This window comes from Triticum urartu, chromosome 4A (genome assembly GCF_056163025.1).
Source record: "Triticum urartu cultivar PI428250 chromosome 4A, HENAU_Tu73, whole genome shotgun sequence".
NCBI lineage: Eukaryota > Viridiplantae > Streptophyta > Magnoliopsida > Poales > Poaceae > Triticum > Triticum urartu.
The window spans coordinates 487,909,630-487,934,086 of NC_141876.1; the positions used below are offsets into that span (position 1 = coordinate 487,909,630).

At 51.2% G+C, this 24,457-nt stretch overlaps 1 protein-coding gene across 1 annotated transcript in view; it reads left to right on the plus strand.

The window, feature by feature from the left end:
• Positions 1-13,464, plus strand: part of LOC147976261 (uncharacterized) — a 34,339-nt gene extending 20,875 nt beyond the window's left edge. Inside the window, exon 2 of the mRNA XM_087520797.1 lies at positions 13,408-13,464. Coding sequence (XP_087376923.1) covers positions 13,408-13,464 — 57 coding nt within the window. The remainder of the gene's footprint in view (positions 1-13,407) is intronic.
• Positions 13,465-24,457: the final 10,993 nt, after the last annotated feature.

The following is a 24,457-nucleotide window of genomic DNA, read 5'->3' on the forward strand; positions in this document are numbered from 1 at the left end:
CTATTACTCTTTTCAATTTTATACACAATTGTTTTAGCGTATCATTGCACCTTACAAGGTTTAAAAGAGAGGAGTGATGTTCCTTTGATCTTGACCCTAATCTAGTTCCGTGCCGGACTTGCCCACACAATGTTACAATTGCCTGTTTGTCTATTCTCAGTTGTTTTGTGATATGAATGACGTCATACTATGCTTACTGTATTATAAACTTTGTCTCTTTATCCTTAGCCCTCAATACAATGTGAAGAAATAGACAATACATTAGCGATGGTACATGGTCATATGTTTGGAACCTGGTTTTATTATGTACTTTGCAATAAAATACAACTAATATTTTACATGGGTTCACCAGAATAAGTTATGTATATAGACCAAAGCTATTTTGTTTGGTTTTGCTGCCTCCTTAATATCTTCTGTTCTGGTACTACTAATGTAAAAACCTCAACTTTTCAGCGAGCTATGGAAAAAATGGTGGAACCGCCACCTTCTGAAGGTGGCGAGGCAACTATAACCGCAATGTCAGCTCTTGCTGCAGTGGGTCAGTACCTGTCCACTAATAGTGCCAAAAGGACGTTCCTGCGTAATACTGGGTTGGTTGTTAAGGCAATATCATCCAAACTGCCTCATGATCAAGATATGCAAGCTCAAAGCAATGTTGTATCTGCGCTCCAGACACAAGTCCATTCCCTAACGGAGACCCTTTGTGAAACAAGGAGAAACACTGCTCAATGTCATCAAGATATGCATGGTTTTGAAACCAGACTATCAGACATTTGCTATGCTGTTCAGGAGCCTAGGGGAAATGAAGGCGAGGGTTATGGTGCTCCATCGGACAATACAGCATGAAAACGTAACAGTCAGGTCAAATGAACTGAGCTTCTGAACTTCTGGTGGTGCATTTATCTGCTAGACTGTTAAGTTTTATGCCAACCTTCCTTTTGTTATATAGTTGTAATTTGTTTTGGTGCGATACAAAATTTATTCTTAACGTGCAGCCACCGCCTGAAGAAAACAGCAAGCCATTTTTGTATAGTGCAGGGTGTTCCCTATATTTGCACTGGTGGCGATCTTTGATGCCGAGTGGATGTAATATGTGCAATCGCCTTAATAGCCTAGCGTTAGTTTCGGCCTTATTTATTTCCTAGCCTTCTTTTTCCCTAGTTTGCTAGTGGCCGCAACTACCATGGGCCATATACGGGCCGTAGGATCCATGGGTCTCCTACGGGCCGTCGATAAATGGGCCTGTAATCGGTGGGCCTCGGGCCGTCGGATAAATGGGTCTACATGGGCCATAATCGGGCGTAATTGGTATCGGCCCAGCACGGTAACAGGCCGTAGGACAGCAAAGTCTTAATTCTGTCACAGGCATAACGGGTCGTTAATGAGCCAGAATATAGGACGGGCTGGAAACGGTGCAACGGGTTAACAGGCCAGAAACGGGCCGACTCTTGCCATGGGCCGAATTTGGCCCATTAGGGTAACAGGCCAGTAACGGGCCGACTCTTGCCATGGGCCGAATTTGGCCCATTAGTGGAACAGGTAGTAACGGGCCGACTCTTGCCATGGGCCGAATTTGGCCCATTGGGGGAACAGGCCAGTAACGGGCCAGAAGTAATCGAGGGCCGAAGAGGAGCCCAAGAACGTATGGGCCGTCAATAGGCCGAAAGCTAATAGGCCGTAAATCATAGGTCGTTAACGGGTATAAAGAAAATTATTGTTCATTATGGGCTAGAGTCACCGTGGGCCTTTACCTGGGCCGGCCTATTATGGCACACAAAAATCTTGTGGGCCTTTACCTGGGTCGGCCCATTATGGCCCGCAAAATCTTGTGGGCCTTTAGCTGGGCCAGCCCATTATGGTCCGCAAAATCTCATGGGCCTTTAGCTGGGCCGGCCCATTATGGTCCACAAAATCTTGTGGGCCTTTAGTTAGGCCGGCCCATTTAAACTTGCTGGGTCATGCCACGTGTCGACGTATCATAGGCGCCTCCTGTCCAGTGAGTGGATGACATCTGTCCCAACGATGAGCCGACACGTGTTTCCTCTAGCCAATGATGATTTTACACGTGGAAAATCCCCATTGGTCGGGGCTGTTAGCAGGTTATCGGATCCAAAACCCGACCCGATAGCTTAACGGCGTTCAGTTATGGTGGATGCCATGTGTCGGTCACTGTGGGAGTCCTGGATAAGGGGGTCTCCGGACAGCCAGACTATATCCATTGGCCAGACTGTTAGACTATGAAGATACAGGATTGAAGACTTTGTCTCATGTCCGGATGGGACTCTACTTGGCGTGGAAGGCAAGCTAGGCAATACAGATATGTATATCTCTTCCTTTGTAACCGACCTTGTGTAACCCTAACCTCTTCGGTGTCTATATAAACCGAAGGGTTTTAGTCCGTAGGACAACATACAAGCATACCATAGGCTAGCTTCTAGGGTTTAGCCTCTCTGATCTCGTGGTAGATCTACTCTTGTACTACCCATATCATCAATATTAATCAAGCAGGACGTAGGGTTTTACCTCCATCAAGAGGGCCCGAACCTGGGTAAAACATTGTGTCCCCTGCCTCCTGTTACCATCTGCCTTAGACGCACAGTTCGGGACCCCCTACCCGAGATCCGCCGGTTTTGACACCGACATTGGTGCTTTCATTGAGAGTTCCTCTGTGTCGTCGCTGTTAGGCTTGATGGCTCCTACTATCATCGATAGCGATGCAGTCTAGGGTGAGACTTTTCTCCCCGGACAGATCTTCGTGTTCGGCGGCTTTGCACTGCGGGCCAATTCGCTTGGCCATCTGGAGCAGATTGAAAGTTACGCCCCTGGCCACCAGGTCAGGTTTGGAAGCTTAAACTACACAGCCGATATCCGTGGAGACTTGATCTTCGACGGATTCGAGCCTCTGCCTTGTGCGTCACGCGGTCACGATGAGTACGATTTAGCTCTACCGTCGGACAGTGTTCAGGAAATCACACAAGCAGCCGCTCCGACCCTCAATTCGGAGCCAGTTGCGCCGTCCATGGACGGGTGGATGGACCCCGCCACGGAGGCCTTACCCTCAGCGGCGATCGACCCAAACATCGACCTTACCTTGCACGAGAGCCGTGTTGTTAAACTGCCGGATCCTTCTCCGGCCACGGACTCCGAGCCGCCTGCGCCCGTTCCTATCGAATCTGATTGGGCGCCGATCATGGAGTTTACCTCTGCGGATATTTTTCAGCACTTGCCCTTAGGCGACATACTGAACTCATTAAGGTCTCTCTCCTTGTCAGGAGGATCCTGGCCAAACTATGTCCGGCAGGACTGGGATGCGGACGACGAAGAAATTCGCGGCCCACCCACCACCCACTTAGTAGCCACTGTCGATGACTTAACCGACATGCTCGACTTCGACTCCGAAGACATCGACGGTATGGACGACGATGCGGGAGACGAAGAGGAACCACTGCCCATAGGGCACTGGACAGCCACCTCATCATACGATATATACATGGTGGATACACCCAAAGACGGCAATGGCGACGAGATAGCGGAGGATGACCCCTCCAAGAAGCAACCCAAGCGTCGACGTCAGCGGCGCCGCTCTAAGTCCCGCCAAAGCAAAAGTGGTGATACCGGCATAGGAGATAATAACACTCCGGATAGTGCCGAAGACAACAACAATCCCCTCCAGCAAGATTTAGAGTAGGAGGATGGAGGAGCCAGCCCTCCTGAGAGAGCGGTAGATGGAGAGGCGGAGGATGATAATTACATGCCCCCCCCCCAAAGACGAGGCAAGCCTCGGCGATGACGAATTCGCCGTGCCAGAGGATCCCGTCGGACAAGAGCGCTTCAAACGCCGGCTTATAGCCATGGCAAATAGCCTTAAGAAAAAGCAGCAGCAGCTTCAAGCTGATCAAGATCTGCTAGCTGACAGATGGACTGAAGTCCTCGCGACCGAGGAATATAAACTCGAGCGCCCCTCCAAGAGTTACCCAAAATGCAGGTTGCTACCCCGACTGGAGGAAGAAGCGTATGACGCGGCTGATCGGCCACCTCGTGGCCGCGATAGAGAGGCATTCCAGCCAAAAACTCAGCCTGCACCCCGACGCCATTCAAATAAAAAGGCATGGGGAGATACGCCAGACCTGCGAGACATACTGGAGCACAAAGCAAAGCATGCAAGATCGATCTACGGATCACGAGGGCGCACCACTATGCGAGACGATAAACGTCACGCCGGATACAGTAAAAGTAAATCCGGCCGGGCCGAACACAGCGAGCAAGACCCATTCGAGCTGCGTCGCGATATAGCCCAATACAGAGGCTCCGCACACCCCTTATGCTTCACAGACGAAGTAATGGATCATCAAATCCCAGAAGGTTTCAAACCTATAAATATTGAATCATACGACGGCACAACAGATCCCGCGGTATGGATCGAGGATTTCCTCCTCCACATCCACATGGCCCGCAGTGATGACTTACACGCCATCAAATATCTCCCACTAAAGCTCAAGGGACCAGCGCGGCATTGGCTTAACAGCTTGCCAGCAGAGTCCATTAGCTGTTGGGAAGATCTAGAAGCCGCATTCCTCGACAACTTTCAGGGCACTTATGTGCGGCCACCAGATGCCGATGACTTGAGCCACATAATTCAGCAGCCAGAAGAATCGGCCAGACAATTCTGGACTCGGTTCCTGTCGATGTCAAAACCGGCGGATCTCGGGTAGGGGGTCCCGAACTGTGCGTCTAGGTCGGATGGTAACAGGAGGCAGGGGACATGATGTTTTACCCAGGTTCGGGCCCTCTTGATGGAGGTAAAACCCTACGTCCTGCTTGATTAATATTGATGATATGGGTAGTACAAGAGTAGATCTACCATGAGATCAGAGAGGCTAAACCCTAGAAGCTAGCCTATGGTATGATTATTGTTCGTCCTACGGACTAAAACTCTCAGGTTTATATAGACACCGGAGAGGGCTAGGGTTACACAGAGTCGGTTACAATGGTAGGAGATCTACATATCCGTATCTCCAAGCTTGCCTTCCACGCTAAGGAAAGTCCCTTCCGGACACGGGACGAAGTCTTCAATCTTGTATCTTCATAGTTCAGGAGTCCGGCCGAAGGTATAGTCCGGCCATCTGGACACCCCCTAATCCAGGACTCCCTCAGTAGCCCCTGAACCAGGCTTCAATGACGACGAGTCTGGTGCGCAGATTGTCTTCGGCATTGCAAGGCGGGTTCCTCCTCCAAGTACTTCATAGAAGATTTTGAACACAAAGGTAGTGTCCGGCTCTGCAAAATAAGTTTCCACATATTGCCATAGAGAGAATAATATTTACACAGATCTAGTCAGCTGACGTATTCCGTAGCGTGACATCACACCATGGCCAAGTCCTTATTCGAATCGTTTTATTGTCCCACCTCAGCGTGTTTAGCAAGGCGGTTTCCTCGGCAGGTCTTGTTAAAGCAGAGATCGTGTCCCCTTATTCCGGGATTCTCATCAATATGGGTGTGGGTAACCCAACCGCGCCATTGACTACGGCGCTTGGGAGATAAGCGAGTTTTACCAGGCTGGTGGGGGCGCATAGTCGCGTCTGCCCATATAAGGGATAAGGATCCACCTTTTTATCCACGCCTTCTTCCTCCTTTGCCTATCCATTTCCGCGCACTCGAGCTCCAGCGCCCAAGTCCGCTCACCCCACCTCAACCTTCTCCAGCCATGTCCGGAGCGGGAGGCAAGTGGATGGTCTCCTCCGTCACGGAGGGACACATCAAAAATCTGAGGAAGGCCGGATACTTGTCTAACGACATTGCGCACCGGCTTCCCGAAGAGGGGCAGCTCATCCCCACCCCTAGGCCCCATGATAGGGTGGTGTACCTCCCCCATTTCCTCCATGGACTGGGCTTCCCTCTCCACCCATTTGTCCGGGGGCTCATGTTCTACTATGGCCTGGACTTCCACGATCTGGCCCCGAATTTTGTCCTCAACATCTCGGCATTTATCGTCGTGTGCGAGGCTTTCTTCCGCATCCGCCCCCATTTCGGCCTATGGCTCAAGACTTTCAATGTCAAGCCGAAGGTGGTGCACGGCACCCAGGCGGAGTGCGGAGGCGCCATGGTGGGAAAGATGCCCAACGTCCTATGGTTCGAGGGCTCCTTCGTGGAGTCCCTAAAGGGGTGGCAATCGGGGTGGTTTTACATCACCGAGCCGCGCGACCCTGAATGGGTCGCAGCCCCCGAGTTCCGATCCGGACCCCCTACGCGGATCGCCTCCTGGAAAGAGACGGGCCTGTCGTGGGGTAAAAAAGGAGAGCTGACCGGACTCCAAACATGCGTCCAAACCCTGGTGGACAGGAATCTCAAACTTGTCAACGTAGTCCAGGTTATGCTCATCCATCGGATCCTCCCGTGTCAACAACGGGCTTTCAACCTGTGGGAGTTCGACCCGGTGCGGCACCGAACTCTGAGCAGGCTCTTCGACACGACGTACGAAGATGCCTGGAAGGTGCTTTTCAAGGGCACCGAGGCCCCCGCATCTGCTACCGAGGATCGCGGATTCAGCACGCAGCGTCACGCTCGTGCGGTAAGCTGTTTTCTCCTTTTACAGGGTATTAGTTTTTCATAGTTTGACTCCATGCGGGATCTAAGTTCCCTTACCTTTGACAGGATTGGCAGGAGACGTCCGGACAGATCAACTGTCCGGCTCCTTTGCCCGAAGGCCCAGCGGACGCTCGCTTGGCGAAGCTGCTGGTTCCGGCACCTTACGTGGTGCCGGAGAAGAAGGCCAAGAAGAAGGCCACGGGGACTCGAAAGAGTGCCCGGCGCCAGGAGGTGTCGGATTCACCATCCGACGACTCTAAGGCGCACTCCTCCCATGAAGACGAGGAGGAGGAAGAAGAGACCTCTCCCCCCCCCAGCGGGGGGAGGGAAGAAAAGGAAGGCCGCACCAACCGGGGAGGCCGAAGGGTCCAAGAGGGGAAGACCCCTCCTCCGGACTACTCCACCAACGCCGACGACGGCAAAGAGGAGTGGCCACACAGGGCCAAGCCCCTGGCGAAATTGTAAGTATCCGGATACCAGAGTGATTCATAGTATTCCCAGATTGCACAGCTTTTCCTTACGTCGAACATGATTGTGCAGTCCGCCCAAGGCCGGGCTCGACGAGTCGTCGAGCGGCTCCCTGGACTCGTCGGATGTGAATTCGCTTCCGATGGCTTCCTCCCCCCACCCTACGGACGGCGCCGAGGTGGCGTCCCAACAGGTTCCAAGCCAGGAGGAGGTGGTCCTGGAGGCGCCGCAAGGCAACCTCCCGGACTCCAGGCGTAAAGAGGATAGAACCCCCAAGGGCTCCAAGTCCGGCCTTGAGCCGGACACCGCGCCGAAACCTTCAACAGTTCCGGACTCCGGTAGGCAGCCTCCTTCCAAGAGGAGCAAGCCTACCGAGATGGTGACCTCCGTCCAACCGGAGGCACCGGACAATCTGCTGGAGACGCTTAACGGCGCCTCCATCAACGAGGAGCACCGCACTGTTATGAGTGTGGTGATCCAGAAGGTTCAGTCCACCAAAAGCGGACTGACTGAAGCCTGTGCCAGCCTTCTAACAAGCTTTGAGGTAAGTAAAGAATATGTTAAAATATTACCGCATAGACAGTAGCACCTGATGCTCTGTTCGGTGTTCGGAAAGAAAAGCCGAATAGAGGATCTAATAATCACAGGAGTCTAACATAATCAAGTCAATATGCGTATGCAGGCTTCGCTGCTGGCCTCCGCCGCACTGACTGCGGAGGTGGATACGCTGAAGCAGAACCTCGAGCGGTCCGAGCAAGAGCTCGGCCTAGCCAAGCAGCAGCTCGAGGAGAAGGAAGGTAAGAAATACCTTATTGAAATATGTGAAAGGTGTAATTGCAAAAAGTGACAGGATTAACGCGACTATTGTAGGGGCCACAACTGAGGTGGCGACCCTTAAGCAAGCATTGTCCGAGGCCAAAAAGAGGGCGGCCACGGAGCGCACCGAGCGGGAGAAGCATGAGACGCAGGTTGGCAAGGTGCGGCAAGAGCTCCAGGCTCTCATGAAAAACATGAGAGTTTGGAGCTTGACTCGAAGACGCGAGAGTCTGAGCTCGCAGCGTCCATTGAAGATGCCAAGTCTGCCAAGGCCGAAGCCCAGAAGGCCCTCCAGGAGGTTGAGGCAATAAAAAAGATAGCGGCGGGTAAGGCATTCTTTATGCAAAGCAAGCACGTAAAGTGAATTACTTGTCACTTACCCGAATCCAGAGCCCTCCAGGAGCATTCGCAGACTTGCCCCGTAGCGTGTCGGATGCCGCCGCCTTCTACCGCGCCGAGGAGGGAAGCTCGACGGAGAAGGTGTTCTGGTCTCAGTATGCTGAGGCCGAACACCTAGTGCCCTTAAGCGACCAGCTGAAATAGCTGGTCGAGCTCCATAAGGTGGCCGAACAGGCCATGAAGGGCCTCATAGTCCCGCTGTGGCCTGGAGAGGCCATGCCTGGGAGCTACTTCGGGCTGGTGAGGCGGCTGGTGGAGGCCTGTCCAAGGCTCGAAGTCATCAAGCGCTCTGTATGCATCGAGGGTGCCCGTAGGGCGCTTGCCCATGCGAAGGTGCACTGGGGCAAGCTGGATGCTGAGAAGCTTGTGAAGGACAGGCCACCGCCGAGCAAGGAGCATCGCAAGCCCGAGATGTATTATGAGGGCGTTCTGAAGGGTGCCCGCCTTGTGGCGGATGAATGTTCCATGAATGTAATTTTTCAGTGAACTCGCTCGTTTTGTCCTATGCGCTGAAAACTTGTTCATGTGCGCTAAGCAATGCTTTTTGAATTTAAAATATTACCTTCTATGCGGCCGTTTATCAAATTTGAGAGATGGCGAGTCGTCGGCTTCTGCCCCCATGGCACGAGTGCTGGGGTGTTTGGGATAAACATGAGCGCTCTTTTTCCCATTCTTGGGTCCTTCGAGGGAGGCGCTCAACACAACGAACAAGGCAATCGGACTATAGTGCTTGAACACTCTCACTTAGCCATAGAATTCTATAATTTTAAATTTCGGCGAAGCCCCTAGTGTTCGGAAGACCGAGTTCGGGGCGCTATCCACGCCTAGGCCGGACAAAGCCGACTCCTCGCTCTAAGCGGCATAAGTCTTTAGGGACTCGAAAACCTCACGAACAGCGACCAGCTCTCGCCTCATCATGACGGTCAGTTTTAGCTTTCTCTACTGAGGTGCTTAGCCCAGCTCAACTGGGGCACAATCGCAGTAGTTCTCCTAGTGCTACCTTAGCCGATATAACGGAACGTAAGGTACCAACATAGGAGCCGGGCAAACCCAACATTTGACCCAAGACATGATTCGAAGCCGATGCATATAATGCTATAAGTTCGGGGTGCCGCACTTGTGAAAGTGTTCGGACTTCTCACGTCGTATTGTGGGGTACTTGAGCCCCTGGCGTATTGGCCGTACCAAAGTGTACGGGTGCAACATGTCATTAATGAACATATATTTGTAAAAAAGGGTAATGCAATAATAGACGGAAGCTATGCATTGTTTATTTAAAAAAGCTGTGATCAAAGCAGAACGATACAAATAGTGCGATAAGCAAAAGATGGGACTATCAAATATGTCCTTTCCAGGGGCGATGTCGTGGAATTGTCACGGCAGATGTCCTTAGTGTCAGGACTTAGTCGCGAGGCCAACGCATCTATGTGGTAGCTTGAGAGGGGTTGAGCGGAATCGAGAGACGCAACACAAGACAGGGATTTAGACAGCTTCGGGCCCCGGGAAACATCATCCGGTAACAACCCTACATGCTGTTTGAGGTTAGGTCTCATTATCATCACGAGGGAGTCGTCGTAAACCGGCTCTCCTCTTTGTGTCTAGCCCTAAGACTGTTTCTTCTTGCTTGTAGCTCTTTGGGGAGCCCTACCCCTCCTTATATATGTTGAAGAGGCGGGTTACATAACTAGTCCTAGTTGGATTAGGATTACTCTATTACGAGTGGAGTCCTAGTCTTGCTTCCTTTGTAGGAGAATAGTCCTTACGCTTTCCTCATAAACCGGCCCACCATTAAACGTGAACCGGCCTTCTGGGCCTTAGGCCTCGTCATCCATCTAACCCGCCCGCCGGGTTACTAATGAACCGCCAAGACCGGGCGGGTAGCCCGTGAACCGCCAAGCTCTGGGCGGGTTACCAGTGAGTCGTCCAGTCCGGCCGGGTTATACTTCCGGCCGGTTTACGCCACGGGGTATATCCCCGACATTAGCCCCCAGTTTAATTTGGATTTATCCATGTTAAACTGATCCTGTAAAATAAACACAAGAACAAACTTGACAGGTTGTGCTCCGGGTTAAGAATTCTTGTAAACTGGCACCTGATCATCCTTAAGTCCTTGTCATTTCCTCCTTCTAGAAAATCCAGGTCAATAAGCCAGCGGCATACTCAATTTGCTAACATTGGTTTCTCACAGAAAAATATTGTGAAGAATAATCCACTTGAGTCGGCTTCCAAAGCGCCGGTTTAAGAAATATTGGTCTTGAAATATTCATCTGATATTCAGCCGGTTTGAAGATGTAAAAACTTGCCGGTTTAACATTACCAAAATGGCCGGGTTATAAAAACTGATGATCCCGGATTATGACCGTTTATAGACGCCGGGTTATGATTGTTGCCAACGCCGGATCACACAATTAATCTTCCTGATTTGCCAAAAACTGAGAATTTGAAGATGTTCCTCCTTTATATGCATATTACCTGTAGCCCCCAAGTCTTAAGAGGAGAACATAATGATAGCTTAAGACTTGTGTCAATATAAATGTTGCAACCTTGAAGAAATCCAGATTGTTCATCTTAGTTACTAGTCACAACTGAATATTCCACATATGTAGCCCCCAAGTGTCGGGTTGTTATGCTTGCAGCAACCTGGGACTTGTAATTGCGTTATACTCATAAAAACTTCAACCAATGTAGCCCCCAAGGGCCAGGTCATTAAGCAATAATGAGTAGGGACTTTGTAGATATGATCATATAGATTTGAACAGCAACGTGTAGCCCCCAAGGGCCGGGTCATTATGTAATAATGAGCAGGGACTTTGTAGATATGATCATGTAGACTTGAATTGTTGACAAGAGCAATTGGTAGCCCCCAAGGGCCGGCTCATTATGATATGATGAGTCGGGTCTTCAATAAGATGAGCAAAATATGACTTTGCATTAGCCCCCAAGTGTCATGGTGCATGCTCGCAGCGACATGAGACTTGCATATTTGATATAATCTCAACTTTGAATAATGTACCCCCCAAGTGTCGGGTCGTAAGCCTGCAGCGACTTGGGACTATTCCTTCCATTGCAGAATAAATCATATTCATATCCATTGCGCTAAAGCGACTTTGAAAACCTTAATCATAATATTAATAACCATAATAAAAATCCAGCCATGTTGGCTATTTGAATGATATAATCCAATGATTTATAAGCGCATGATTCCAATGGTGCAATCCAAATATATACTGGCGACTTATAGTCCAAAGCCAGGCCAGTTTAATAAACACCGGACAATTTCTCATCATAGACTGGCGATTTAGCGTCTTAAAGCCAGGCCGGTTTAATAAACACCAGATAATTTATCATCATACTGGCGCCATATAGTCGAAAGCCAGGCCGGTTTAATAAACACCGGATAATTTATCATCATACTTTATTCAACCTGTTTCTGCATACAACAAGTTTAAAGTGTCCTGGCGATTTACCGCCGGACGGGTCACAATGCCCAACATATAACCTGGGTTGATAACCAAGGCTACACTTAAGAATAATCAAATATGAAATATATCATACCTGTGACATTGAATCACATCGTTGGTTTACCAACTTTTTTGTAATAACCCAAATTTTGAGTACTGATAACTCCTTCCATATTGTGCCGGTTTATGATAAAACCGTACCGGGTTTGTGATAAACACCGGATTAACCATATATAATACTGGTGACTTGTAGTCAAAACCAGACCGGGTTAATAATCGCCGGATTATAATTAGTCATGTACTGACAACTTGTAGTTGAAAGTCAAGCCGGGTTAACGAACACCGGATTACTCCATGATAAGATGGTAACATAAAATCAAACCGGGTAGATAGTCTCCGGATTAAGATTTGACCGTGTTCCGCCAATTTGTAATTTTGACAGTCGAACCGGATTAACAATGTCGGTTTAAAAATGCAACAGAAGTAAAAAGTCTTTAGCAAAAAAGAACAGAATTCAAGCAAAGGCAAAAAATAAAACCATTGCAAATGAGGCTTCGAGCCGATCAAGAGGCATTACCATGGTCGGACACGACCAAGCCCCCAAAAAGGCGTAGCTATGGTTCGAGTCAGCTAGGTCCCCAAATGATGCTTTGGCATTACGCCGATCAAGAGGTGTAGTTATGGTTTGGGTTCGACCAAGCCCCCAAGTGATGCTGTGGCACTAGGCCGATCAAGAGGCGTGACTATGGTTCAGACATGACCACAAGTCCCCAAGTGATGCTTTGGCATTACGCCGATCAAGAGGTGTAGCTATGGTTCGGGTTCGACCAAGCCCCCAAGTGATGTTGTGGCACTAGGCCGATCAAGAGGCGTGACTATGGTTCAGACGTGACCACAAGTCCCCAAGTGAAGCTGTGGCATTGAGCCGATCAAGAGGTGTGACTATGGTTCAGACATGACCAAGCCCCCAAGTGATCAATAATATGATAAGCCAATAAGGCAGGATACCCATGTTTGAACCGCGCATCATGGCAGCAGGTCCTCTTTAGCACCCTTCAACTATTTGCAAGAGATAAATCCTTCTTGAACCGAATGTCAAATCGGATATTAAGAGCTTCAAATCTTTGTGGGAGACATCTTTCCCTTGAACCGGATTTTAAACCAGAATCTTCATTTTCAGCCGGAAATTTTCTGACGGCCTTTAAACTCGAACTTGCGAGAAGTTAATTCCTTTTTGAACCGGACATTTTTAAACCGGATTTGAGAGCTTCAGAGTTTTGTGGGAGAATAGATCTCCCTTGAACCGGATTATAAACCGGAAGTATCATTGTGAGCCGGAATATTTCTGACGGCCTTTAAATTTTCATCAATATAACAGTAGCCTCCGGGACCGGGTTTCCCTTCAACATCCTGGGGCACTTGAATTTGCTGAAACTGGCAAGACTTGCTGCGGCATATCATCGTAGCCCCCGAGTCTTAAGATGACTCAAGGAGTTGTCTTGAGATTCTCCGTACTTGACCATAGCAGAAGGTATATATCATCGGTGTTAATAACGCGATGTAAATCCACAAAAGATTGAGGTGACTGCGGCGGGTTATAAATGATCCGTATGAGCCGTGTCAGCAACTCGGCCAATGGTTCCTTCCAACTGGCTGTTTGAGTTTGACCAAACTGTAGTGGCAGCAATTTGTGCGCATGTCCATTGATCCATCCAGTGCAGACGCGGCTGAATGATAATTTGCCTCCAATGTATTGGAAGAAAAACCGGGCTACCCAAGCAGTGACTTGCTCATACTCAATAAATAGCTCATGCAGACAGGTGCAGCCCGGTGTGTTGATGTAGACCAGACCGCAAGAGACAGATGGAAAAATGACCGCATCATCAGAGGCGGCTCAGACAGATGAGTCGGTCGCGACATTGTAAGCCAGTATGGATGGGGGAGTCAATTGCAGGCGCGGTCCCGGCAAGCTGATGTAAACCGGGTCGTAAGGGCGACATCCTGCACGCGTCCATTCTCCGTGTAACGTGGTACGGACGAACACCGGGCAGGGCGTTGCCAGCGCGTGCTCCGTACCCATGGTATAAACTACATTTGTAGTGAATGATTGTCCTGTATATAAAAATACACAGATCAAAGTAATTGTTCTTTGACAAAAAATAACACGTGCTAATAAAATAGACTTTAGATGGATAGCACCTGATTCATTTAGGTCAGAAATTATCCGTCACGGACTTGATGATCACCGGATGAAGCTGAAATCAGTCATGGGTGAACCGGCCGCAATGTGGTAAGCCGGTGCGGACGGACGAGTTAATGTAGACCGGGCTACTTGCGCACGTCCGTTCATCGGGTAATGTGGCACGGATGAAACGCTGGGTCAGAACAGCCGCCAGTGCGTGCTCCGTACCCGTAGTTTACGTTCTCATTTGCCACATTTGTAATGAACAATTATCTGCAAAAACAATATTACATGCCATGTAAATGTTCCCAGACGAATTAACATACTGATAAAATACATAGGAAAGATATCATCTGATGTACTTTGATGATAGCTCCATACTTTTGTCTGGATACGAAGTGAACAGTAGCTTTTCAACTCCACGTAGTGTGTATGTAACACCAAGCATACTAACCCCTTTTCGTTTTTTGTTGACTCTGGTCAAGGCGTGGTTAGTAACCACTTTGTCCACCGCGGCCTCAAAGACGTAAGGTAATAGATGGCTTGGCAAGATCCGGTTTACGGGGCGCAGGTTGCACGAGAGGATCATCAGGGCGCAGTAATGGAACAGCAGCGACGGCTCAACAGGCAGGGAAGGCCGGAGCGGCGCGCGCAAGGGGTGCAGAGGAGGCGTGGCCATGGCGGGTCGATGGCGGGCGGGTCCGGGTTGGAACCGGAGATAGGGTGACTCAGAGCGGTCTCCCGTGGTCCGGAGGCAAGGCACGGCGGCTCAGCGCTTAACACCACGGCGAAAGTGATTCGAGGTCGGGTCAACTCGGCCCGGACGATACGACCCCGATGCAAAGGCGTGGTCGGCTCGGTGGTTGAAGGCGCTGGCGAGGGCGTGGATGTAGATGGCAACCCGTCGACGCAGCAATTTAGAAGCAGAAGGGTGCTGGGCGGAACGGCGCGCGGCCATGGCCGGTTCAACGCGGGAGCAACGACCCGGTGGATCCATCTACGGCAGCCGGCCAAATCATACAACAGTCCCGGCAGCGCGACAATGACCGCGAGCCAGAACCACAACGATTATAGGACCACGGCGACTCGGAGGTAACGCGCCAGCGTAGGAAGACCGCAGAAACAGCCGGTTCAGGCCGGCGGCTCAAGGCAGACCGTAGTGGAGCAGGCTGCTCGTCGAGGCCAACGCCGTTGAAGCGGCTCGTCGGCGTCGGAAATAGGTAGGTGATGGCGATTCCGGTGGACGGGTGACGGCAATGGCGGCTTATAGGCAAGGGCTGCCCCAGGTGGTTTAGTGGCGCGGCACGGCTGAACCGGCAGCTCGTGGCCAAGCGACGAGAGGTGCAGCGCAGAGGCGGAGGCGGGCGGGTCAACGGCCTCTTTCAACCGCTGAAGGCTGACCACTCAATCGGAGGCGGCCGGCTGCTGAAACCGGTCAGGGACTGAGGCGGCCGGCGACTTGAGATAGGCGCGGCTGGAGCGGCGATTGGGCCGGCGACTTGAGATCGGACGAGGTACTTTAGTAGAAGCCAGTGCCGCGGAAGCCAGTTTGAGGACGAAGCGGCGGCTCGCCAGCAAAGGCCGAGGCCGGTTCGAGCGGAGGCATGTGGGAAGTGTGGTTACAGCCAGAGTCCGGATCATAATTGGCTCGGCGGTTTAACTGGATCCGTATCCTTTCCTTGATCACTTTCCCTAATCCAGCTCGTCCTGCTCACCGATTGGTTTTGCAAAGAATTAGTACCAGTGGCACTTGGTAGCTTCGCTGGGGGGCCTTCACCTGACGTAGTAATAATGGTTGTACTACTTGATGACTAGTATTTCAACTCGTTCTGGTCTCCATGATAGAAAAATAATAGTGACGGATCGCTGTTCACCGGGCTGACAATTTACAGCAAAAAGTAGCAGCTGTCAGTTGATACCCTCCGGCCTTGAAAACGCATATGCACAGCAGCAACGCAAACATGCCGGATCAGATCATCTGCGGACTTCAATCCGGACCGGTTCATACTTGGACTCGGCGGTTTAAGACGACGCGTCGGCAACGTACATGGATGGAACCCTAATTTCTCTTGTACCGGAATTTTGCATATGCTACCGCTAAAAACTTCTTTGATTTTGACACATGAACTTGTAGTTGATATGAATCCTTTCATGCTGAATCTTTCCTCATTCGAAAAATTGCGAACTTATCAATCCCTTGGAGAGATCCCTTCAAGAACTCAACACCATCGTGTGCAGGCCCCACGGTGGGCGCCAACTGTCGTGGAATTGTCACGGCAGATGTCCTTAGTGTCAGGACTTAGTCGCGAGGCCAACGCATCTATGTGGTAGCTTGAGAGGGGTTGAGCGGAATCGAGAGACGCAACACAAGACAGGGATTTAGGCAGCTTCGGGCCCCGGGAAACATCATCCGGTAACAACCCTACATGCTGTTTGAGGCTAGGTCTCATTATCATCATGAGGGAGTCGCCGTAAACCGGCTCACCTCTTTGTGTCTAGCCCTAAGACTGTTTCTTCTTGCTTGTAGCTCTTTGGGGAGCCCTACCCCTCCTTATATATGTTGAAGAGGCGGGTTACATAACTAGTCCTAATTGGATTAGGATTACTCTATTACAAGTGGAGTCCTAGTCTTGCTTCCTTTGTAGGAGAATAGTCCTTACGCTTTCCTCATAAACCGGCCCACCATTAAACGTGAACCGGCCTTCTGGGCCGTGGGCCTCGTCATCCATCTAACCCGCCCGCCGGGTTACTAATGAACCGCCAAGACCGGGCGGGTAGCCCGTGAACCGCCAAGCTCCGGGCGGGTTACCAGTGAGTCGTCCAGTCCTGCCGGGTTATACTTCCGGCCGGTTTACTCCACGGGGTATATCCCCGATAGGCGAGCTGCGGAATGTTATGTGAAACAGGAATACTGCTCGTTATGAAGACCACCTTAGAGTTCCATAGTGCGGCGTAGCTTTCTGCTTCCCTGGTTGTATCGTTTGTGCGGCAATTGTACTGCCAGACAAGCCTTCCGAAGAATGGAGTCCTGAAAATAAGAGAAAATTAAGAAATCGGCAGCCCCTAGTGCGGTTTAAGCCGCGTTTCGGGCGTGCCATGATGGTGCCTCTCCCCCTGTGCCCATGGTATTTCCAGAGCGTAATTATGTACGCGCAGCACTAGTTTCACAAGTTCGCGAGGGCTGGGGTTGGGGCCGCATTGCTACGCTTGCTCTGAACGTGCCGGGCGGTCTTGGTGTAGGTTACTCCGGGCACGCTTGACGGTGTCCGGACGTTTAATGGCCGGACTGGAGAATTGCCTTGAGAGGCTACTTTGTACTTCCGTTGTGATAGCCGCCGTATGCTCCTCCGTTCGGAGAGAGCGTTCGGTGTTTCCATTGACCGTGATGACGCCTCGAGGGCCTGGCATCTTGAGCTTGAGGTATGCGTAGTGCGGCACCACATTGAACTTGGCAAATGCGGTTCGCCCGAACAGTGCGTGATAGCCACTGCGGAATGGGACTATGTCGAAGATTAACTCCTCGCTTCGGAAATTATCCGGAGATCCGAAGACCACTTCAAGTGTAACTGAGCCTGTACAATTGGCTTCTACACCTGGTATGACGCCTTTAAAGGTCATTCTGGTGGGTTTAATCCTCGAGGGATCGATGCCCATTTTCCGCACTGTATCCTGATAAAGCAGGTTCAGGCTGCTGCCGCCGTCCATAAGGACTCTAGTGAGGTGAAATCCGTCAATAATTGGGTCTAGAACCAATGCGGTGAATCCGCCATGACGGATGCTAGTGGGGTGGTCCCTTCGATCAAAAGTGATCAGGCAGGAAGACCATGGGTTGAACTTTGGGACGACTGGCTCCATCGCGTATACGTCCCTTAGCACACGCTTCCGCTCCCTCTTGGGGACGTGGGTTGCGTATATCATGTTCACCGTCCGCACTTGTGGGGGAAAACCTTTCTGTCCACTGTTGTTCGGCGGCCGGGGCTCCTCCTCGTCATTGCTATGCAGCCCCTTGTCTCTGCTTTCGGCATTTAACTTGCATGCCTGCTTGAACACCCAACAATCAGTGTTGGTGTGATTGGCTGGTTTTTCGGGGGTGCCATGTATCTGGCATGAGCGGTCGAGTATTCGGTCCAAACTGGACGAGCCCGGAGTATTTCTTTTGAATGGCTTTTTCCACTGACCGGGTTTAGAGCCTCTGAATCCGGCATTAACTGCCGTATCCTCAGCATTGTCGCCGTTAATGCGACGCTTTTGCTTGTTGCGACGCGACCTGCCACTGCTGTCCTTGGTATCCGAATTACCAGGGCTCTTGGTCATGTTATTGCTGCGAGCTAGCCAGCTGTCTTCTCCCGCACAAAAGCGGGTCATAAGTGTCGTGAGGGCTGCCATAGATTTCGGCTTTTCCTGTCCTAGGTGCCGTGCAAGCCACTCGTCGCGGATGTTATGCTTGAAGGCTGCTAGGGCCTCTGCGTCCGGACAGTCGACGATTTGATTTTCTTGGTTAGGAACCGTGTCCAGAATTGTCTGGCCGATTCCTCTGGCTGCTGAATTATGTGGCTTAGGTCATCAGCGTCTGGTGGTCGCACATAAGTGCCCTGGAAATTGTCGAGGAATGCGGCTTCTAGGTCCTCCCAACAACCAATTGATTCTGCTGGCAAGCTGTTGAGCCAATGCCGAGCTGGTCCTTTAAGCTTGAGTGCGAGGTATTTGATGGCGTGTAAGTCATCACCGCGGGCCATGTGGATATGAAGGAGATAGTCCTCGATCCATACCGCAGGATCTGTTGTGCCATCATATGATTCGATGTTCACGGGTTTGAAACCCTCGGGGATTTGATGATCCATTACTTCATCTGTGAAGCATAGTTGGTGTGTGGCGCCTCTGTACTGGGCTATATCACGACGCAACTCAAACGAGCTTTGTCTACTGTGTACGACCCGGCCGGATTTACTATATCCAGCGTGACGAGTACCGTCTCGTGGCGTGGGGTACCCACGTGATCCGTAGATCGATCTTGTTTTCCTTGCCTTGTCCTCCAATGTGTCTCGCAGGTCTGGCGCATTTTCCCATGCCTTGGTAGTTTTTGAGAGGCGCCGGGGTGCGACTTGAGTGGAGAGCCGAGAGGCCTCTCTGTCACGGCCACGGGGTGGCCGGTCGGCCGCATCATGCGCTGGTGATGTAGGTTTAAGTGCTTCCTCCTCTAATTGGGGTAGCAACCTGCGCTTTGGGTAGCTCTTGGAGGGGCGTTCGAGTTCATACTCTTCGGCCGCAAGGACTTCAGTCTATCTGTCGGCTAGCAAATCTTGATCAGCTCTAAGCTGTTGCTATTTTTTCTTGAGGCTGCTCGCCGTGGCCATAAGCCTGCGTTTGAAACGCTCTTGTTCGACGGGATCCTCTGGCACGACAAATTCGTCGTCGTCGAGGCTTGCCTCGTCTTCAGAGGGAGGCATATAATTATCGTCCTCGACCTCTCTGTCTGCCGCTCTCTCATGAGGGCTGGCTTCTCTATCCTCCTGTGTTGAATCTTGCTAGAGGTGGTTGTCTTCGGCACTGTCCGGGGTGTTATTATCCCCCGTGCCGGAATCACCGTTTTTGTTTTGGCGGGATTTAGAGCGGCGCCGCTGACGCCGGCGCTTAGGCTGCTTATTGGAGGGGTCATCCTCCGCTGTTCCATCGCCATTGCCTTCTTTTGGGGTGTCCACCATGTATATATCATACGACGAGGTGGCTTTCCAGTGCCCTATAGGCGCTGGTTCTTGATCGTCTCCTGCATCGGCGTCCATACCGTCGATGTCTTCGAAGTCGAAGTCGAGCATGTCGGTTAAATCATCGACATTGGCTACGAAGTGGGTGGTGGGTGGGCTTTGAATTTCTTCATCATCCGCATCCCAACCTTGCCGACCATAGTCCGGCCAGGGCTCTCCTGACAAAGAGAGAGACTTTAGTGAATTCAGAATATCGCCGAAGGGCGAGTGCTGAAAGATGTCCGCGGGGGTGAACTCCATGATCGGCGCCCAATCAGGTTCGATCGGTCGGGGTGCGGAGGGCTCGGAGTCCGGAGAGGAGTCCGGCTCCTTGGAGTCACGGGCTTCGCAGAGAATAGGGCTGGTGTTCGGCTCGATCGCCGTAGAGATTGCAGCCCCCGAGGCGGTGTCTAACCACCCATCCTCGGTTGGTGTGATCGGCTCCGAGCTAGGGGTCGGAGCAGACACAGGTGCGGCCTCCAGGGCACTGTTTGGCGGCAGAGCTAAATCGTGCCCATCGTGACAGTGCAGCGCGCTCGGCTGTGGCTCAAATCCATCGAAGATCAAGTCTCCGCTGATGTCGGCTGTGTAGTTCAAACTTCCAAATCTGACCTGATGGCCAGGGGCGTAGCTTTCGATCTGCTCCAGATGACCAAGCGAATTGGCCCGCAGTGCAAAGCCGCAGAATACGAAGATCTGTCCGGGGAGAAAAGTCTCACCCTGGATCGCATCGCTGTTGATGATCGGAGAAGCCATTGGGCCTAAAAGCGACGACACAGAGGAACTCTCAATGAAAGCACCAATGTCGGTGTCAAAACCGGCGGATCTCGGGTAGGGGGTCCCGAACTGTGCGTCTAGGTCGGATGGTAACAGGAGGCAGGGGACACGATGTTTTACCCAGGTTCGGGCCCTCTTGATGGAGGTAAAACCCTACGTCCTGCTTGATTAATATTGATGATATGGGTAGTACAAGAGTAGATCTACCATGAGATCAGAGAGGCTAAACCCTAGAAGCTAGCCTATGGTATGATTGTTGTTCGTCCTACGGACTAAAACTCTCCGGTTTATATAGACACCGGAGAGGGCTAGGGTTACACAGAGTCGGTTACAATGGTAGGAGATCTACATATCCGTATCGCCAAGCTTGCCTTCCACGCCAAGGAAAGTCCCTTCCGGACACGGGACGAAGTCTTCAATCTTGTATCTTCATAGTTCAGGAGTCCGGCCGAAGGTATAGTCCGGCCATCCGGACACCCCCTAATCCAGGACTCCCTCAGTTCCTAACAAAGAAAAATCAAATTGTCGATTGTTCGGATGCAGAGGCCCTAGCGGCTTTCAAACACAACATCCGCGACGAATGGCTAGCCCGGCACCTTAGTCAGGAAAAGCCAAAATCTATGGCAGCCCTCACGACACTCATGACCCGCTTTTGTGCGGGAGAAGATAGTTGGCTGGCTCATAGTAATAACATATCAAAGAACCAGGTACTTCGGATACCAAGGACGGCAATAGCAGGTCACGTCGCAACAAACATAAGCGCCGCATTAACAGCGATAATACCGAGGATACGACAGTCAATGCCGGATTCAAAGGCTCCAAACCCGGTCAGCGAAAAAAGCCATTCAAACAAAGTACGCCGGGCCCGTCCAGCTTGGACCGTATACTCGATCGCTCGTGTCAAATACACGGCACCCCAGACAAGCCAGCCAATCACACCAACAGGGATTGTTGGGTGTTCAAGCAGGCCAGCAAGTTAATTGCCAAAAACAAGGACAAGGGGCCACATAGCGATGACGAGGAGGAGCCCCGGTAGCCACACACCGGAGGACAGAAGAGGTTTCCCCCACAAGTGCGGACGGTGAACATGATATACGCAACCCACATCCCCAAAAGGGAGCGGAAGCGTGCGCTCAGGGACGTATATGCGTTGGAGCCAGTCGCCCCAAAGTTCAATCCATGGTCCTCCTATCCGATCACCTTCGATCGCAGGGACTATCCCACTAGTATCCGTCATGGCGGATTCGCCGCACTGTTTCTGGACCCAATCATTGACGGATTTCACCTCACTCGAGTCCTTATGGATGGCGGCAGCAGCCTGAACCTGCTTTATCAGGACACAATGCGCAAAATGGGTATAGACCCCTCAAGGATCAAACCCACAAAAACGACCTTTTAGGGCGTCATTCCAGATGTAGAGGCCCATTGCATAGGCTCAATTACATTGGAAGTGGTCTTCGGATCCCCGGATAACTTCCGAAGCGAAGAGTTAATCTTCGATATAGTCCCGTTCCGCAGTGGTTATCATGCACTGCTCGGGCGAACCGCATTTGCAAGATTCAATGCGGTACCGCATTATGCATACCTCAAGCTCAAGATGCCAGGACCTCGCGGGGTTATTATAGTCAATGGAAACACAGAGCGCTCTCTCCGAACGGAGGAGCACACCGTGGCCCTCGCAGCAGAAGCGCAAAGCAGCCTCTCAAGGCAATCCACCAGTTCGGCGTTTCAAGACCCGAACACCTTCAAGTGTGCTCGGAGCAATCGGCAACTAGACCGCCTGGCGCGATCTGAGCTTGCGTAGCAATGCGGCCCCACCCCAGTCCCAGCCAAACGGCGATACTCGTGCCACGCATACATAATTACGCATTAAAAATACCATGGGCACAGGTGGGGAGGGGGGCACAACTGCGGCACGCCCCAAGACGCGGCTTAAACCGCACTAGGGGCTTCCCGTTTGGTTATTTTTCTCTTTTTTAGGACCTTAATCTCTGGAAACCCTGCCCGACAACACTATTGCCGAACACATGATGCAGCAACCAAGGAGGCAGAAAGCTACGTCACACCACGGAATTCCCAGGTGGATTACAATAACAAGCGAAATATTTGATTTAATACTATTCCTCAGCTTGCCCTTGGAAGGGACATAGTCCTACTCTTTGCTTATCGCACCATCTGTATCATTCTGCTTTAAATGCACCTTTTTGAATAAACAATGCATAACATTACGACTATTATTGCATTCTTGTTATACATATATGTGTTCATTAATGACGCCTTGCAACCGTACACTTTGGTACGGCCAATACACCAGGGGCTTACGTACCCCCCAATATGGTGTGAAAAGTCTGAACACTTTCACAAGTGCGGCACCCCGAACTTATAGCATTATATGCATCAGCTCCGAATCATGTCTTTGGTCAAATGTTGGGTTTGCCCGGCTCCTATGTTTTGGTACCTTATGTTCCACTCTATCAGCTAAGGTAGCGCTAGGAGAACTACTGCGATTGTGCCCCGGTTCTGCTGGGCTAAGCACCTCAGTAGAGAAAGCTAAAACTGACTGTCATGATAAGGCGAGTGACTGGTCGCTGTTCGGCGAGGTTTTCGAGTCCCTAAAGACTTATGCCGCTTAGAGCGAGGGGTCGGCCCTGTCCGGCTTAAAGGGGTGTATCGCGCCCCGAATTCAGCCTTCCGAATACCAGGGGCTTCACCAAAATTTAAAATTCTAGAATTCTATGGCTAAGTGAGAGTGATAAAGCATTATTAGTCCGGTTGCCTTGTTCATTGTGTTGAGCACCTCCCTCGAATGACCCAAACATGGGAACAAGAGTGCTCAGGTTTATCCCGAACACCCCAGCACTCGTGGCATGGGGGCAGAAGCCGAGGACTAGCCATCTCTCAGATTGGATAAATAGCCAAACAAAAGGTAATATTTTAAATTCACGCAAGCGTTGCATAGCGCATATGAAACAAGTTTTCATCATACAGGATCACACGAGCAAGTTTACTCAAATATTACATCCTTTGAACATTCGTCCGCTACAAGGCGGGCACCCTTCAGGACACCCTCATAATAAATTTCGGGGGTGCAATGCTCCTTGCCCTACGGCGGCCCTTCCTTGATCAGCTTCACGGCGTCTAGCTTGGCCCACTGCACCTTCACACGGGCGAAAGCCCGGCGTGCACCTTCGATGCAGACGGACCGCTTGACGACCTCCAGCCGTGGGCAGGCATCCACAAGCCGCCTCACCAGGCCGAAGTAGCTGTTCGGAAGGGCGTCGCCAGGCCACAGCCGGACTATAAGGCCCTTCATGGCCTGTTCGGTCGCCTTGTGCAGCTCGACCAGCTGCTTTAGCTGGTCGCTCAGAGGCATCGGGTGTTCGGTCCCAGTATACTGAGACCAGAACAGCTTCTCCGTTGAGCTTCCCTCCTCGGCCTGGTAAAACTGTGCGGCATCCGACACGCTGCGGGGCAAATCTGTGAATGCTCCTGGAGAGCTCCGAATTCAGGTAAGTAATCGGTAATTTACTTTTACATGCTTGCTCTGCATATAAAATGCCTTACCCGCCGCTATCTTCTTCATTGCATCGATCTCCTGGAGGGCCTTGTGGGCTTCAGCCTTGGCACTTTTTGCGCTCTCAAGGGCCGCAGCAAGCTCAGACTATTGCGTCTTCGAGTCAAGCTCCAACGCCTCGTGCTTCGTCACAAGATCCTGACGTAGTAATAATGGTTGTACTACTTGATGACTAGTATTTCAACTCGTTCTGGTCTCCATGATAGAAAAATAATAGTGACGGATCGCTGTTCACCGGGCTGACAATTTACAGCAAAAAGTAGCAGCTGTCAGTTGATACCCTCCGGCCTTGAAAACGCATATGCACAGCAGCAACGCAAACATGCCGGATCAGATCATCTGCGGACTTCAATCCGGACCGGTTCATACTTGGACTCGGCGGTTTAAGACGACGCGTCGGCGACGTACATGGATGGAACCCTAATTTCTCTTGTACCGGAATTTTGCATATGCT